The 13,928-nt window shown below is 38.8% G+C and overlaps 1 protein-coding gene across 2 annotated transcripts; it reads right to left on the reverse strand.

Annotated features, from left to right (window-relative positions):
* Positions 1 to 542: 542 nt before the first annotated feature.
* On the reverse strand, positions 543 to 5,500 carry LOC113768759 (protein IQ-DOMAIN 1-like). 2 transcript variants are annotated; one of them, XM_027313228.1, is made up of 6 exons: positions 5,254 to 5,500; positions 4,212 to 4,301; positions 3,801 to 4,115; positions 3,197 to 3,424; positions 2,408 to 2,527; positions 543 to 1,669 (listed from the first exon to the last, which is right to left on the reverse strand). In XM_027313228.1, exons 2-6 carry the CDS (start codon positions 4,284 to 4,286, stop codon positions 992 to 994), a joined length of 1,416 nt encoding a protein of 471 aa, XP_027169029.1. In that variant the 5' UTR covers positions 4,287 to 4,301; positions 5,254 to 5,500; the 3' UTR covers positions 543 to 991. The 2 variants fall into 2 exon arrangements, with proteins under 2 accessions (XP_027169029.1, XP_027169030.1); XM_027313229.1 differs by lacking the exon at positions 5,254 to 5,500 and adding an exon at positions 4,527 to 4,599.
* Between the last annotated feature and the right edge of the window lie 8,428 nt (positions 5,501 to 13,928).

Genomic DNA, 13,928 nt, shown 5'->3' on the forward strand with positions numbered 1-13,928 from the left:
AACAGCGCACCGGCCAAAGATCAAAAGTATTAGAGGCAGATATGCATAAAGTTTCAGCAATTTTTTTTTTCTTTTTTTGCTTTGAGCACCCGATATCCCTACTTTCAGTGAGATTAATTCGCATTCGCATTCAAGGAGTGCCTGCAAAATTCGACTGAAGGTCTAACCCAAAGTTTTTCAAAGTGCTATATGCAGGAGCCAAACTTGTGACCTCCCATTCGCATCAACAATTTGCTTACTAGTTACCTCAAACTCATGGGTTTGTTTCAGCGATTTTTCACCCACTGGGGGACTGGGGGTTTTTTTTAGGGAGAAAGTGGGGATGGGGGTGGAGGTAATGTCGGTGTTGGCTTTCTTATGATGAATGTGTGAACTCGAAGCAAACTACAAGCATCCTTTTTATCCCGTACCATTTGGCAGTGGAAAATCTGAACTGCATTATATGAGTGCAATTTGACAAAATTTTCGTTTATTGGAACCGGATGCCTGAAAACAACTCCAGAGAGACTGCAAGGAAACATGTGAGTACAGAGAAGCAAATATTTGTCTATGCACCTTTTGTGACAAGCTTGCTTTACTATCAGGGCTAATATATAAACCTTGTACACGACAAGCTGAAATGTCTATCCTCCAACTGAACATCACCAAATGTTTACATTACCCCATTATTCACAGAACTGAAGCAGCATATATATCAAAGAATTCCCAGATAAGATCATCTTGAAGCCAAAAATATACATCAAATATAGGTTGCTATCCAAACTGATAAATTTCAGAATCCAAAGCGACACCTTTTTCACCTGAGATCACTAACAGTTCTTCTCATTCAGTTTTCACTCTATTCATTCTTCTCAAATTGTCCAAGAGGTCGAAAACAGCTCGAATTGTTCGATTGGTTATATGTTATTTCAAAATCATACCAGCTGTCTTAAGTTTATATAAACATTGATGTCTTCTCATATCTACATTTGTCATTGGCTGGCTTTCATCCTCATGAGGTAGCATTGATGTCTTTAACAGAGCTGGCATCCATCTTAGGGGACCCAGAGTGCCTCCTTGCGGTAGCAGGAGAAGTGGAGAAAGATAACCTCTTCCTCGAAGAACTAACTGATCCTTTGTCTGGTGTCCCATTGTTTTCCAAACCCATGGGGCTTGGTAACCTGGACTTGGCTTTAGCTGAATGCGTAGGGGCCATGTAGCTAGGAACTGCAGGAGAGCTTGCAAGGCTCTCATCATCCCTCACTGAAGAACCAGCTATACTATGCCTCCGTTGGAAATCTGACTGTGCACTGCAGAAGCTTCTAGAGTCTTCATCCAAACGGTTACTTCCTTTTACACTTGGTGACCTCATCTTTCCTGTAATGTAGGACGAGGTTGGTGTCTTTGAATGGGGAGTTGAAGGTGATTGACGACTTGGAGGGCGGCTTTGCCTATGAGCAGATGGAGAAGGCTTATTATCATCATAGTATGGGCGGAATTCCCCAACAGAAGCAGCTCGGGTTGCACTCTTTAGAGAAGCACGATCACTGTTGAGCTCTTTGTCAACTGCAGTTTTTGATTCCCAAGGCCGGGCAGCCATCCATCGCTCTAACCAACTCCACCCCCACTGAGGATTGTTTGGATCCATGAACGTCTGGTTTGCAGATTTAGAAGAGTTTCTCCGTGTTTGCTGAGACAGAGATTATTTACTCTATGTTCAAAGATAATTTCCAAAAAGAAGTTGCACAACGAACATTTTAGCATAGCAACCCTGCCTTACAATTTCACTTATCAAGTGAAAGCGAGAGAGCTAGAAATTGGACTCCACTCAAGAAATCCATCACTCTAATGCTTCTATGCAGGGGAAATAAAATGCACAGAAACATCACTCATATACCATCTCTGGTGAAGAATGTAACCTTGTCCACATTATATGTAGACATGATAAATGGCTTCATGGAATCCAAATTTGTATAATATTTCTTGAAGATTTGCAGCAACAACTTATAGATTCAGAATAATGGTTCAGATACAAATGACCATAGAAAATAACTCACGGAATTTAAGAATTGCTGTAAGATTGATATATGATTTAAATCAAAAGCATGATGCATAACAATTAAGAAACTGAACAAGGTAAAAAGTGCAAAGAGCAACTTAAACTTCAAGGGCTGTAACTTCCTACAACTACAAGGAAGTGCAGGAAAAAAGGACTAGTTAACAACCGGCTAAACATACTATGGTGTGTTTTAGTAATGCATAAATATGCAATATTATGTCCATTGTTCCTGCTAAAACATCAAAAGGATTATGCTTTTCACTTGTAGATTCTGATAGATAGACGAAATCTGGAGGATGGCTCTTCCAATGCCAGAAAGAATAAGCAACTGATCTTAAGGAAGTACAAGAAATGACAAAAGTAAGGTACCTGATGCGAATATGCATAAGCCAATGCCCTTTCCCTTCTAATAGCTGCTTCGTGCTTGCTCTGCAGGGTTGCTTCGTGTTGCTCCTTTGATTGAGTGCTGTCATTCCAGTTATCTCCAATCTGTCATAAATTTTCACAATTATCTTGATCCCACTTGTAATCAAAACGAAGAAACAAGACAGAAAACCTTGCTTTACATCCACATTACACATATGAGCTTGCACTATTTGGGGTGATTCAAGCATAAGAAATTTCTTCTCATTCAAGGCACAAATAAGTAAATCAACGTTGGATCAACAATTGAAGGAACTCCAGATGTTCTATTTAACTTGAAATAAATCTAAGAGCCCACACAGGAAGGTTAAATCTAATTCAAGAGCATCAGCTTCATATCTTTCATACTTAAGGTCTCTACAAGTTATCATGTTGCACTGGTTTTGCTGCTGCCCACACATAATCCAGTAGATACAAAAATGTCAGTGTTGATATAAATTAAGATATGTATATTCTTGTCCAATTCCAGAAGCTTTTGCAGCCTAAACTGATTCACATCTGAATGAGCAACGCATACAGAATTGCCAGCTACAGGTGATAATTAGCATGTGAAAAAACAAGAGGCATAGCAGTGAGTGGATCTTTACAGATGTTAAAAATCTAGAGCTCTCTTGTACTAGACAATTTGGAAAGCACAAAAATTGTGGAGGTGCAGTGATAGTAGTGTATAACCTACATATTCCCTTAAAATCCCCCACCGGGGGGGGGGGGGGGGGGTGGCTGGGGAACACTTACAGATGTTCTCAGCTTCTCAAGCTCCTTCTCACGCTTCTGTTGGATCTGTCTCTGGAGAGCCTCATTCTCCTCTGACATTCTGATTCTCCTTGCATGAATCTGAGATTGCACATGGGCGAGGGCCTGCATGCATCTTAAGGTGGTTGTTGCTTGACGTTTGACAGATTGCCCTTGAACCATAGTTTTCAACCTCACCAATCCTCTTAAAGCCCGCAATGCCCTTCTTGCCTAAGATGTCATAAATCACACTATGAAATGCAAGGAGTCATGTCACATAATAAATGCCTGCAAGTATCCTCCAGGGAGGCATGAAATGCATAACTAACCTCTAACCAGAACCATGACAATTAAGCTTGACCGATAGTAGATAACGCATAGTAATTAACTCGATTATACTCAGGACTTTGTCAAAAAAAAGTTAAATTTCTCAACTTGATTCGAGGTCTTTCTTTTCTGTGGCAAGTAGAAGGTTCATGAAAGGCAACGACTACGAATATTTGAGGTTCTTTATGGAAGACAACAAATGCATGCCCAGCTAATGTGTCTGCATACATATGATCACTGAACAATTTCAAGTGCCAACAAAAGGAACCACTAATGTCACCATGTATCCACGAAAAGCTGTTTGAATCTTGATAGCAGCAATTTCGTCCTTTGATTTGCCAGAATAATGAGCTGCAGCTGTGAGCCGAACAATCTCTGCTGCTGCCTTAGCAGCTGCTACAGCTGCTTCTGCTGCCACGGCAGTGGCAAGAGCAACAGAATAGGCATGTTTATTCTGCTCATTTTCAGCTTCAGTCAATTTTACTTCCTCCACAGTAGATGAGGCTGCAGGAGTTGCGATTGCATTTTCTGTTTGTACAGCATCCAAATCCGCGCTCCTCTGTCTTCCAAACCATCTTTTCGATTTACGGGTTTTCTAGTTGAAAAAATTCAACAAAAATGAAATGATGAATAAACTTTCAATCAGTCAAAGCATGAAAAAAGAAAATTTTTAGGCGTTCAAGTACCCTACCTTATCTTTCTTTTCATTTGATTCAGGACTAAGCACCCTTTTCACTGCAGAAAACCAGCCCCCTTTCTTCCCCATCCCTGATCAGCGGACCTTCAAGAAAACAAAGCAGCGTAGCATTACAAAACTAAATGCACAAAGTAGTAATCCTACATTATTTCAAAAGAAAAAAAAAATCTTTACTGCAAAAAAATCCAATCAAGTAAAAGAATAGGTCAGTAAGAAATACACGAGCTTTATAACGTGATAATACCACCAAGAGTTACATGCGTAAGCAATTGGAAAGAGATAAAAATCATTTCTTGGGCAGAAATTCACATTTATGTTAAGAGATCAGCAACAACCAAGCAAAATACTGTCATTGCTTAACATTTTGAGTGACAGGAACACAATGTGAACGCCAATCGCACCAAAGAGCAACTTCTCGTTCCAACCGACAAACATAAAACAAAAATGGAGTACATCAGAATTGCAACAAAAAAAAATCAAATAATTGAGATGAATAATGTTGCAAAATCCTCCAACAGAAAGAGGATGCACCAAAGATGTATACCCATACTAGAATATGATACCAAACAAAAACAAGAAAACCCCACAAAAGCCTCAGAAGTACTATACCATTAAACTTTTGTTGGTATATCAAACTCGTACCCACAAAAGCCACAGAAGTACTATACCAGTAACCATTATCCAAACCAACATTCTAACCAACCCTCATATTAACAAATGCAAAACATAACAAACCAATTGATCAACAACCTGAAAAGCCAATACATGTCTTCATCATAACAGAATATGCCAAAACAAAAACATAAAAATAACAGAAAAAGCAACAGAAATAAAAACATTTAACATGGCATAGGATCCGGTACATATTACTAATCAAAAGGGTCTATATTCCTAGGCGAATAAGGATGGTTTAATTCTCACTAACATCATTGTCCCTTCACGCTTCTTCCTGCGGACCAAAAATGTAAACAAGATGCAATGGCTTTGATTAAATTTACAGAAAAAAAATTTGTGCCATGATGAATAATACATATACCTGAAGGCTTAAAAGCATATTTCTGCAGATCCCTCAACTCCCTCTTCTCCAACTCTATTTAGCTCATCTCTTTTGCACTGTTTTAAAGCAATAAAAAATGAAAAAGAGATGTCAAAATCAACAAAAACGTGGCTGCATGCACGCTTTCCTGAAGGAAAAAATAGAGAAGAGAGAGCCCGGGTTAGGAAGGGGGAGGATTTGGGTTTATTCTGATATTTCTGAGAAGAAAAAGCAAATGGTTATGGTGTTGAAATGGAAGCGGTGGAAGAAGGAAGGAATTTCATGGATGACAAAGAATAACCGACACAGGGGTATTTCGGGAATTCCGTCAGATGACGAGGCAGGAACGTATTGGTAAGGGGATGTTTGGATGTGGGGACCGCAGCAGGTTTTTGGATTGCGGAGTTAAAGAGTGGGTGAGGGTGGGGCCCGGCTCACTTGCACAGACTTATCCGTCCTTTTGTTGTTTAACTGCAGACAACGATAACTAACTGAATTGTCTTTTTCCGTTTTGGGTTTTTCTAAATAATTACTGACAGTTACTCCACTGTGTATCTGTAATTAATTTGATTAATGGAAAGGAATTTAGATTTCTCCTTTTATTAAATGTTCATGGGGATATCATGATTCATGACCTACCATTTATTTCAAGTATTTCGTTTGGCTTTTTTTTTTCAGTCTCCTTTATCATGACAAGACTAGAGAGTTCATAAATATGTCAAAGTTAGGGTATTTTCTTGTTTTTGATAGGCTTCAGAGGGAGATATTAATTCTTAAAACTTTAATAACTTGCGTTTAACTCCTGACTTTGCTAATTTACAGAGGATTTATTCTTAAAACTTTGATACCTTACTCGCTGAGCTTCTAGCTCATCCCAAAATGTTTTATTTCCCTTCCACAGGGCTCGAGGCGAAGGAAGCGCTTTTATCACGTTATTCGTGCGACTGGATGACATATATCTTGTACAGGTTAGATTTGGACCCTTTTGTGTAATAGTTGGCTAGTGTGACTGTTTGGACTCAAAAGTGGATGTATGTGTACGTTCCACGCTTAGAATTAGTTTCCGTTTCGCTTATGATATGTGAATTTGTGAAACATTTCATGTGATATTGGAGTTTAATTTGTAATTTATTTGAGGATTGTAGTGAACGACTGAGTCCTGGCGAGAGCTGGGCAGACGGTCCGCCGAACTCTTTGGTTCGCCTTAGAGTGAGGTGGGGCTGTCACAGTTGGTATCAGAGCTTAGATTTCCGATCTCTGTAGTGTATCCTAGGCTTCAAGTTTAGGATGCCGGACTGTGGGTCTGATGAAATATCAGTGATTTCTTGTAGGAATGAATCAGACAAGTGGGATTAGGCTTGATTGGAAATGCTTGTTTGACTTTTGCGGGATCTCTTGACTTGATTCGTACAAGTTGGAATGTCGAGGACGACATTCTTTTAGGGAGGGGAGATTGTGATATCACGAATTTTAGGACAATGCTTTTCCCTCGTTCTTTTAAAATTTCGATTTCTTTCTTTTGTCTTGTTTTAACACATTATTTTTTTAATTGGACATTTTAAATTTAAATCAACACCCTAGTAATTGAGTTTATGTATAACAATACATATTTTATTATAGGTAATTCTAGTGATTGGGTGATTAGTGGAGTAATTGAGGTGTAATTAGGTTTTTGGAATATATCAAGTATGTAAATTGTGGAATAAATTGGAAGGATTGTGAATTTAATTGGGCTATAGTGTGACTTTTGGTTAATTACAAGTTGCCAGACTTCCTAAAGGCACCATGATATTCCTAAGCTTAATTTTGATTAGCTAATCAAAAAGGTAGTGGACTTTGACCAAGGGACTTAGTATTAATCTTCTCAGCAAGACAAAAGCCAAAAGAAACAAGCAAAGTTTCGGCCAGCTTGTGGAAGAAATGAAGAAAGGAAGAACCGAGAGACATAAGAGAAAGAACAAGAGAAAAATTCTGGTTTTGTGCAACCCATCCAACAAGCTTGGGAGTTAGAGCAAAAGAAAGCCAAGGAACTTGGTTCTTGAAGTGCAACCTAGTGAACCCATCTTTTGAAGGTAAAGCAGCCTTGAACTCTCGTAGAAACTTATAGCAATTGAGTAGAAATGTTGATTTTGATGTTGCAAGATGCTAATAAGGGTTAATGATGGTTTATATATCACTTTTGTGGGTTTGTGTGGAGGATTTGGTGATTTCTATGGTGGTTTGAGAAAATTCCAGAATTGAGATTTCTTATGGTTCAGTTCTGCCCGTTTCTGTTTGAGAGTGGTAGAGACCGAATTAGTCTTAGCTCAAAACATGAAAGTTGTAGGGAATGATGTTTTTATAGTTGCCTGTAAAATTTCAGCTCAATCGGAGCAACGTATCCTGCGAAAAGACCGAAATACCCTGACTGCCATAGGAGTAAAGTCAGTGGACAGTTTTGACAGTGCACCAAGTCGGTTGCATTTGTTCACCTTGATACGTACTCAACTAGCATTTAGTCAAAACATGAAAATTGTAGTGCTATGCCTTAGCTTTCCAACGCCCCTGGAATCACCTCAATCGGACTTCGGTAGCCTGAGTTATTATCATTTACGCATAATGCGGTTAACTAGCCCGAATGTGAGATTTTGGTTCTGTAATCCGGAATTTTGACTTAGATACACTATGAACTGGAATGAGTTGTCTTCATCAAAGTTGTAGACTTTGTCTTAGCTTCGAAACGGTATAAATTTCACCCCAATCCGATAAGCGTAGCTTTGGTTTTGCCCGTTACGCTAAGCGACGGCAAATCTGTCTTTTGTTTTATAACTTAAACTTCATTTCCGGACATTTTCCTAGTTTGATTTCGTACTTGTATGACTTTGAGCCTATTGAACGGCTATTGAAATGAGATGATTTTGTGTATGACTTTGGGGCTTTATTGTGATTGAGTTGAGATGTGATTTGTATTGTCCTGTAGGATGGAAAATAAGGAATTTAAGGGGAAGTGCTGTCCAATCTTTGAGAACGTTTAATTGCTGTGAGTTTGGGTTAATTCTTGGAAGAATGAAGAGCTTGGACTTGATCGAGGAAAACTATCTGTAAGGCCCAAAGACAACCTAAGAGGGGGGTGAATTAGGTTGATTAAAAACTTAATTGAGTTTATGCACTTTTTACTTAATAAAAATTTACCTTCTTTTCTAGTAGAGATCAATCATGTAAATTTAAAGAATAGAACAATGTTGATCAGAAATAAGGATATATATAAGCAATGAGAATTTTATTAAACAAAAGAATAAGATAGAGTATCAAACCGATTGTCTACCAAGCTTTCCTCAAACTTGAAGACCAATCACAAAGATGAGCACCTTCTCTTTGATGAACAATAATCAACTCAATGTACAATGGAGGGATCACTTCCTCCTTGCCCAAAGCCTCACTTAGTCAAGCTAGGAAGTTTTACTTTCACTCAGATAACCCTCAACAAAGCTACACTATTGAAAATTTCAAACACAAGAGAAGAGCTTACAAGAACTTCACACCACTAGGAGAACAAATCTTGCTTGGGAGACTATTTTCTAGCTAAAATATCTCTTTAGATCTTGTAGTCAAAGTGTGCAAAAGTTGCTTTCTCGTTCAGAATCGTTTGTATTTGAAGGGGACCAAAAATGGGCTTCATTAATGCTTCCAACGGATAGAAGGCAGATGAAGAGTCAGCTAGCCGTTGGGGCTGTCGGACGTCCGACAGCTTAGTCATCGTCCGATCCCATCGTCCGAAAATCAGTCAAGTTGTTGTTCGGACGTCCGATGGGATTTTATCGTCCGAGCTTCTGTGTCCGAACGTCGTCCAGAGAGTTATCAAAGCTTTCTGGAATTTTTAGGACGTCCGATGAGATTGATGTGCGTCCGAAGCATGTGTCCGATACTTCAGGACGTCCGATGCTTCCTTACGAGCGTCCGACAGAGTTTCCTTCTTGATGTTCTTCATCCTTTCGGACGTCCGATATGAGTGCCCTATTTTTGCTTCTTCTTTTGGTTGATTTTCTTTCCTTGACACCTTTGTACCTTATTCTCTAAAAAGAAAAACACTTATATTTGAAGAGAATTAGATAAACATTTCAAAGTGCTTTTGTGATCATCAAAATTAAGAATAACACTGTCTATGATGGATGAGGATTAAAAGCCGTGGTTGGTGAGTGACCCAAACTATTTCCAAAGCTCCTTATGAACTGTTTCTTGCATTATTTACTCGATTGCATATCATGTGTGCTTGCATGTGAATTCATGACATGATTTGGCTCCAATGAGTTCTTGGAAAGTCTTGTGCTGAACACCAACGTCTCCATCACTGTTTACTTGGAGCAAGTGGCTCCCTATTACTGTTTCACTGTTACTGAATCAATTTGAGCGTTGGATGTTTAAGTACAATGATTTAACGGGCTCACGAGAGCAATAAGTGTACATTGGATTACTGATTCATGACATCATTGAAATGAACTATTGAGAAACTGATTTGATGACTGCTTTTACTGGTTACTCGCTGAGCTTCTAGCTCATCCCAAAACGTTTTATTTCCCTTCCACAGGGCTCGAGGCGAAGGAAGCGCTTTTATCACGTTATTCGTGCGACTGGATGACATATATCTTGTATAGGTTAGATTTGGACTCTTTTGTGTAATAGTTGGCTAGTGTGACTGTTTGGACTCAAAAGTGGATGTATGTGTACGTTCCACGCTTAGAATTAGTTTCCGTTTCGCTTATGATATGTGAATTTGTGGAACATTTCATGTGATATTGGACTTTAATTTGTAATTTATTTGAGGATTGTAGTGAACGACTGAGTCCTGGCGAGAGCTGGGCAGGCGGTCCGCCGAACTCTTTGGTTCGCCTTAGGGTGAGGTGGGGCTGTCACAGTTGGTATCAGAGCTTAGGTTTCCGATCTCTGTAGTGTATCCTAGGCTTCAAGTTTAGGATGCCGGACTGTGGGTCTGATGAAATATCAGTGATTTCTTGTAGGAATGAATCAGACAAGTGGGATTAGGCTTGATTGGAAATGCTTGTTTGACTTTTGCGGGATCTCTTGACTTGATTCGTACAAGTTGGAATGTCGAGGACGACATTCTTTTAAGGAGGGGAGATTGTGATACCCCGAATTTTAGGACAATGCTTTTCCCTCGTTCTTTTAAAATTTCGATTTCTTTCTTTTGTCTTGTTTTAACACATTATTTTTTTAATTGGACATTTTAAATTTAAATCAAAACCATAGTAATTGAGTTTATGTATAACAATACATATTTTATTATAGGTAATTCTAGTGATTGGGTGATTAGTGGAGTAATTGAGGTGTAATTAGGTTTTTGGAATATATCAAGTATGTAAATTGTGGAATAAATTGGTAGGATTGTGAATTTAATTGGGCTATAGTGTGACTTTTGGTTAATTACAAGTTGCCAGACTTCCTAAAGGCACCATGATATTCCTAAGCTTAATTTTGATTAGCTAATCAAAAAGGTAGTGGACTTTGACCAAGGGACTTAGTATTAATCTTCTCAGCAAGACAAAAGCCAAAAGAAACAAGCAAAGTTTCGGCCAGCTTATGGAAGAAATGAAGAAAGGAAGAACCGAGAGACATAAGAGAAAGAACAAGAGAAAAATTCTGGTTTTGTGCAACCCATCCAACAAGCTTGGGAGTTAGAGCAAAAGAAAGCCAAGGAACTTGGTTCTTGAAGTGCAACCTAGTGAACCCATCTTTTGAAGGTAAAGCAGCCTTGAACTCTCGTAGAAACTTATAGCAATTGAGTAGAAATGTTGATTTTGATGTTGCAAGATGCTAATAAGGGTTAATGATGGTTTATATATCACTTTTGTGGGTTTGTGTGGAGGATTTGGTGATTTCTATGGTGGTTTGAGAAAATTCCAGAATTGAGATTTCTTATGGTTCAGTTCTGCCCGTTTCTGTTTGAGTATGGTAGAGACCGAATTAGTCTTAGCTCAAAACATGAAAGTTGTAGGGAATGATGTTTTTATAGTTGCCTGTAAAATTTCAGCTCAATCGGAGCAACGTAGCCTGCGAAAAGACCGAAATACCCTGACTGCCATAGGAGTAAAGTCAGTGGACAGTTTTGACAGTGCACCAAGTCGGTTGCATTTGTTCACCTTGATACGTACTCAACTAGCATTTAGTCAAAACATGAAAATTGTAGTGCTATGTCTTAGCTTTCCAACGCCCCTGGAATCACCTCAATCGGACTTCGGTAGCCTGAGTTATTATCATTTACGCATAATGCGGTTAACTAGCCCGAATGTGAGATTTTGGTTCAGTAATCCGGAATTTTGACTTAGATACACTATGAACTGGAATGAGTTGTCTTCATCAAAGTTGTAGACTTTGTCTTAGCTTCGAAACGGTATAAATTTCACCCCAATCCGATAAGCGTAGCTTTGGTTTTGCCCGTTACGCTAAGCGACGGCAAATCTGTCTTTTGTTTTATAACTTAAACTTCATTTCCGGACATTTTCCTAGTTTGATTTCGTACTTGTATGACTTTGAGCCTATTGAACGGCTATTGAAATGAGATGATTTTGTGTATGACTTTGGGGCTTTATTGTGATTGAGTTGAGATGTGATTTGTAATGTCCTGTAGGATGGAAAATAAGGAATTTAAGGGGAAGTGCTGTCCAATCTTTGAGAACGTTTAATCGCTGTGAGTTTGGGTTAATTCTTGGTAGAATGAAGAGCTTGGACTTGATCGAGGAAAACTGTCTATGATGGATGAGGATTAAGAGCCGTGGTTGGTGAGTGACCCAAACTATTTCCAAAGCTCCTTATGAACTGTTTCTTGCATTATTTACTCGATTGCATATCATGTGTGCTTGCATGTGAATTCATGACATGATTTGGCTCCAATGAGTTCTTGGAAAGTCTTGTGCTGAACACCAACGTCTCCATCACTGTTTACTTGGAGCAAGTGGCTCCCTATTACTGTTTCACTGTTACTGAATCAATTTGAGCGTTGGATGTTTAAGTACAATGATTTAACGGGCTCACGAGAGCAATAAGTGTACATTGGATTACTGATTCATGACATCATTGAAATGAACTATTGAGAAACTGATTTGATGACTGCTTTTACTGGTTACTCGCTGAGCTTCTAGCTCATCCCAAAATGTTTTATTTCCCTTCCACAGGGCTCGAGGCGAAGGAAGCGCTTTTATCACGTTATTCGTGCGACTGGATGACATATATCTTGTACAGGTTAGATTTGGACCCTTTTGTGTAATAGTTGGCTAGTGTGACTGTTTGGACTCAAAAGTGGATGTATGTGTACGTTCCACGCTTAGAATTAGTTTCCGTTTCGCTTATGATATGTGAATTTGTGGAACATTTCATGTGATATTGGAGTTTAATTTGTAATTTATTTGAGGATTGTAGTGAACGACTGAGTCCTGGCGAGAGCTGGGCAGGCGGTCCGCCGAACTCTTTGGTTCGCCTTAGGGTGAGGTGGGGCTGTCACAGTTGGTATCAGAGCTTAGGTTTCCGATCTCTGTAGTGTATCCTAGGCTTCAAGTTTAGGATGCCGGACTGTGGGTCTGATGAAATATCAGTGATTTCTTGTAGGAATGAATCAGACAAGTGGGATTAGGCTTGATTGGAAATGCTTGTTTGACTTTTGCGGGATCTCTTGACTTGATTCGTACAAGTTGGAATGTCGAGGACGACATTCTTTTAGGGAGGGGAGATTGTGATACCCCGAATTTTAGGACAATGCTTTTCCCTCGTTCTTTTAAAATTTCGATTTCTTTCTTTTGTCTTGTTTTAACACATTATTTTTTTAATTGGACATTTTAAATTTAAATCAAAACCCTAGTAATTGAGTTTATGTATAACAATACATATTTTATTATAGGTAATTCTAGTGATTGGGTGATTAGTGGAGTAATTGAGGTGTAATTAGGTTTTTGGAATATATCAAGTATGTAAATTGTGGAATAAATTGGTAGGATTGTGAATTTAATTGGGCTATAGTGTGACTTTTGGTTAATTACAAGTTGCCAGACTTCCTAAAGGCACCATGATATTCCTAAGCTTAATTTTGATTAGCTAATCAAAAAGGTAGTGGACTTTGACCAAGGGACTTAGTATTAATCTTCTCAGCAAGACAAAAGCCAAAAGAAACAAGCAAAGTTTCGGCCAGCTTGTGGAAGAAATGAAGAAAGGAAGAACCGAGAGACATAAGAGAAAGAACAAGAGAAAAATTCTGGTTTTGTGCAACCCATCCAACAAGCTTGGGAGTTAGAGCAAAAGAAAGCCAAGGAACTTGGTTCTTGAAGTGCAACCTAGTGAACCCATCTTTTGAAGGTAAAGCAGCCTTGAACTCTCGTAGAAACTTATAGCAATTGAGTAGAAATGTTGATTTTGATGTTGCAAGATGCTAATAAGGGTTAATGATGGTTTATATATCACTTTTGTGGGTTTGTGTGGAGGATTTGGTGATTTCTATGGTGGTTTGAGAAAATTCCAGAATTGAGATTTCTTATGGTTCAGTTCTGCCCGTTTCTGTTTGAGAGTGGTAGAGACCGAATTAGTCTTAGCTCAAAACATGAAAGTTGTAGGGAATGATGTTTTTATAGTTGCCTGTAAAATTTCAGCTCAATCGGAGCAACGTATCCTGCGAAAAGACCGAAATACCCTGACTG

Source organism: Coffea eugenioides, chromosome 4 (assembly GCF_003713205.1).
Source record: "Coffea eugenioides isolate CCC68of chromosome 4, Ceug_1.0, whole genome shotgun sequence".
Taxonomy (NCBI): domain Eukaryota; kingdom Viridiplantae; phylum Streptophyta; class Magnoliopsida; order Gentianales; family Rubiaceae; genus Coffea; species Coffea eugenioides.

Coding starts and splice junctions, on each gene's coding strand:
- LOC113768759 (XM_027313228.1), bottom strand. CDS start 4,286: ATGGGGAAGAAAGGGGGCTGGTTTTCTGCAGTGAAAAGGGTGCTTAGT. Junction 4,116..4,211: donor CAAATGAAAAGAAAGATAAG/GTAGGGTACTTG, acceptor TTTTTCAACTAG/AAAACCCGTAAATCGAAAAG. Junction 2,528..3,196: donor TTGAGAAGCTGAGAACATCT/GTAAGTGTTCCC, acceptor AATTTATGACAG/ATTGGAGATAACTGGAATGA.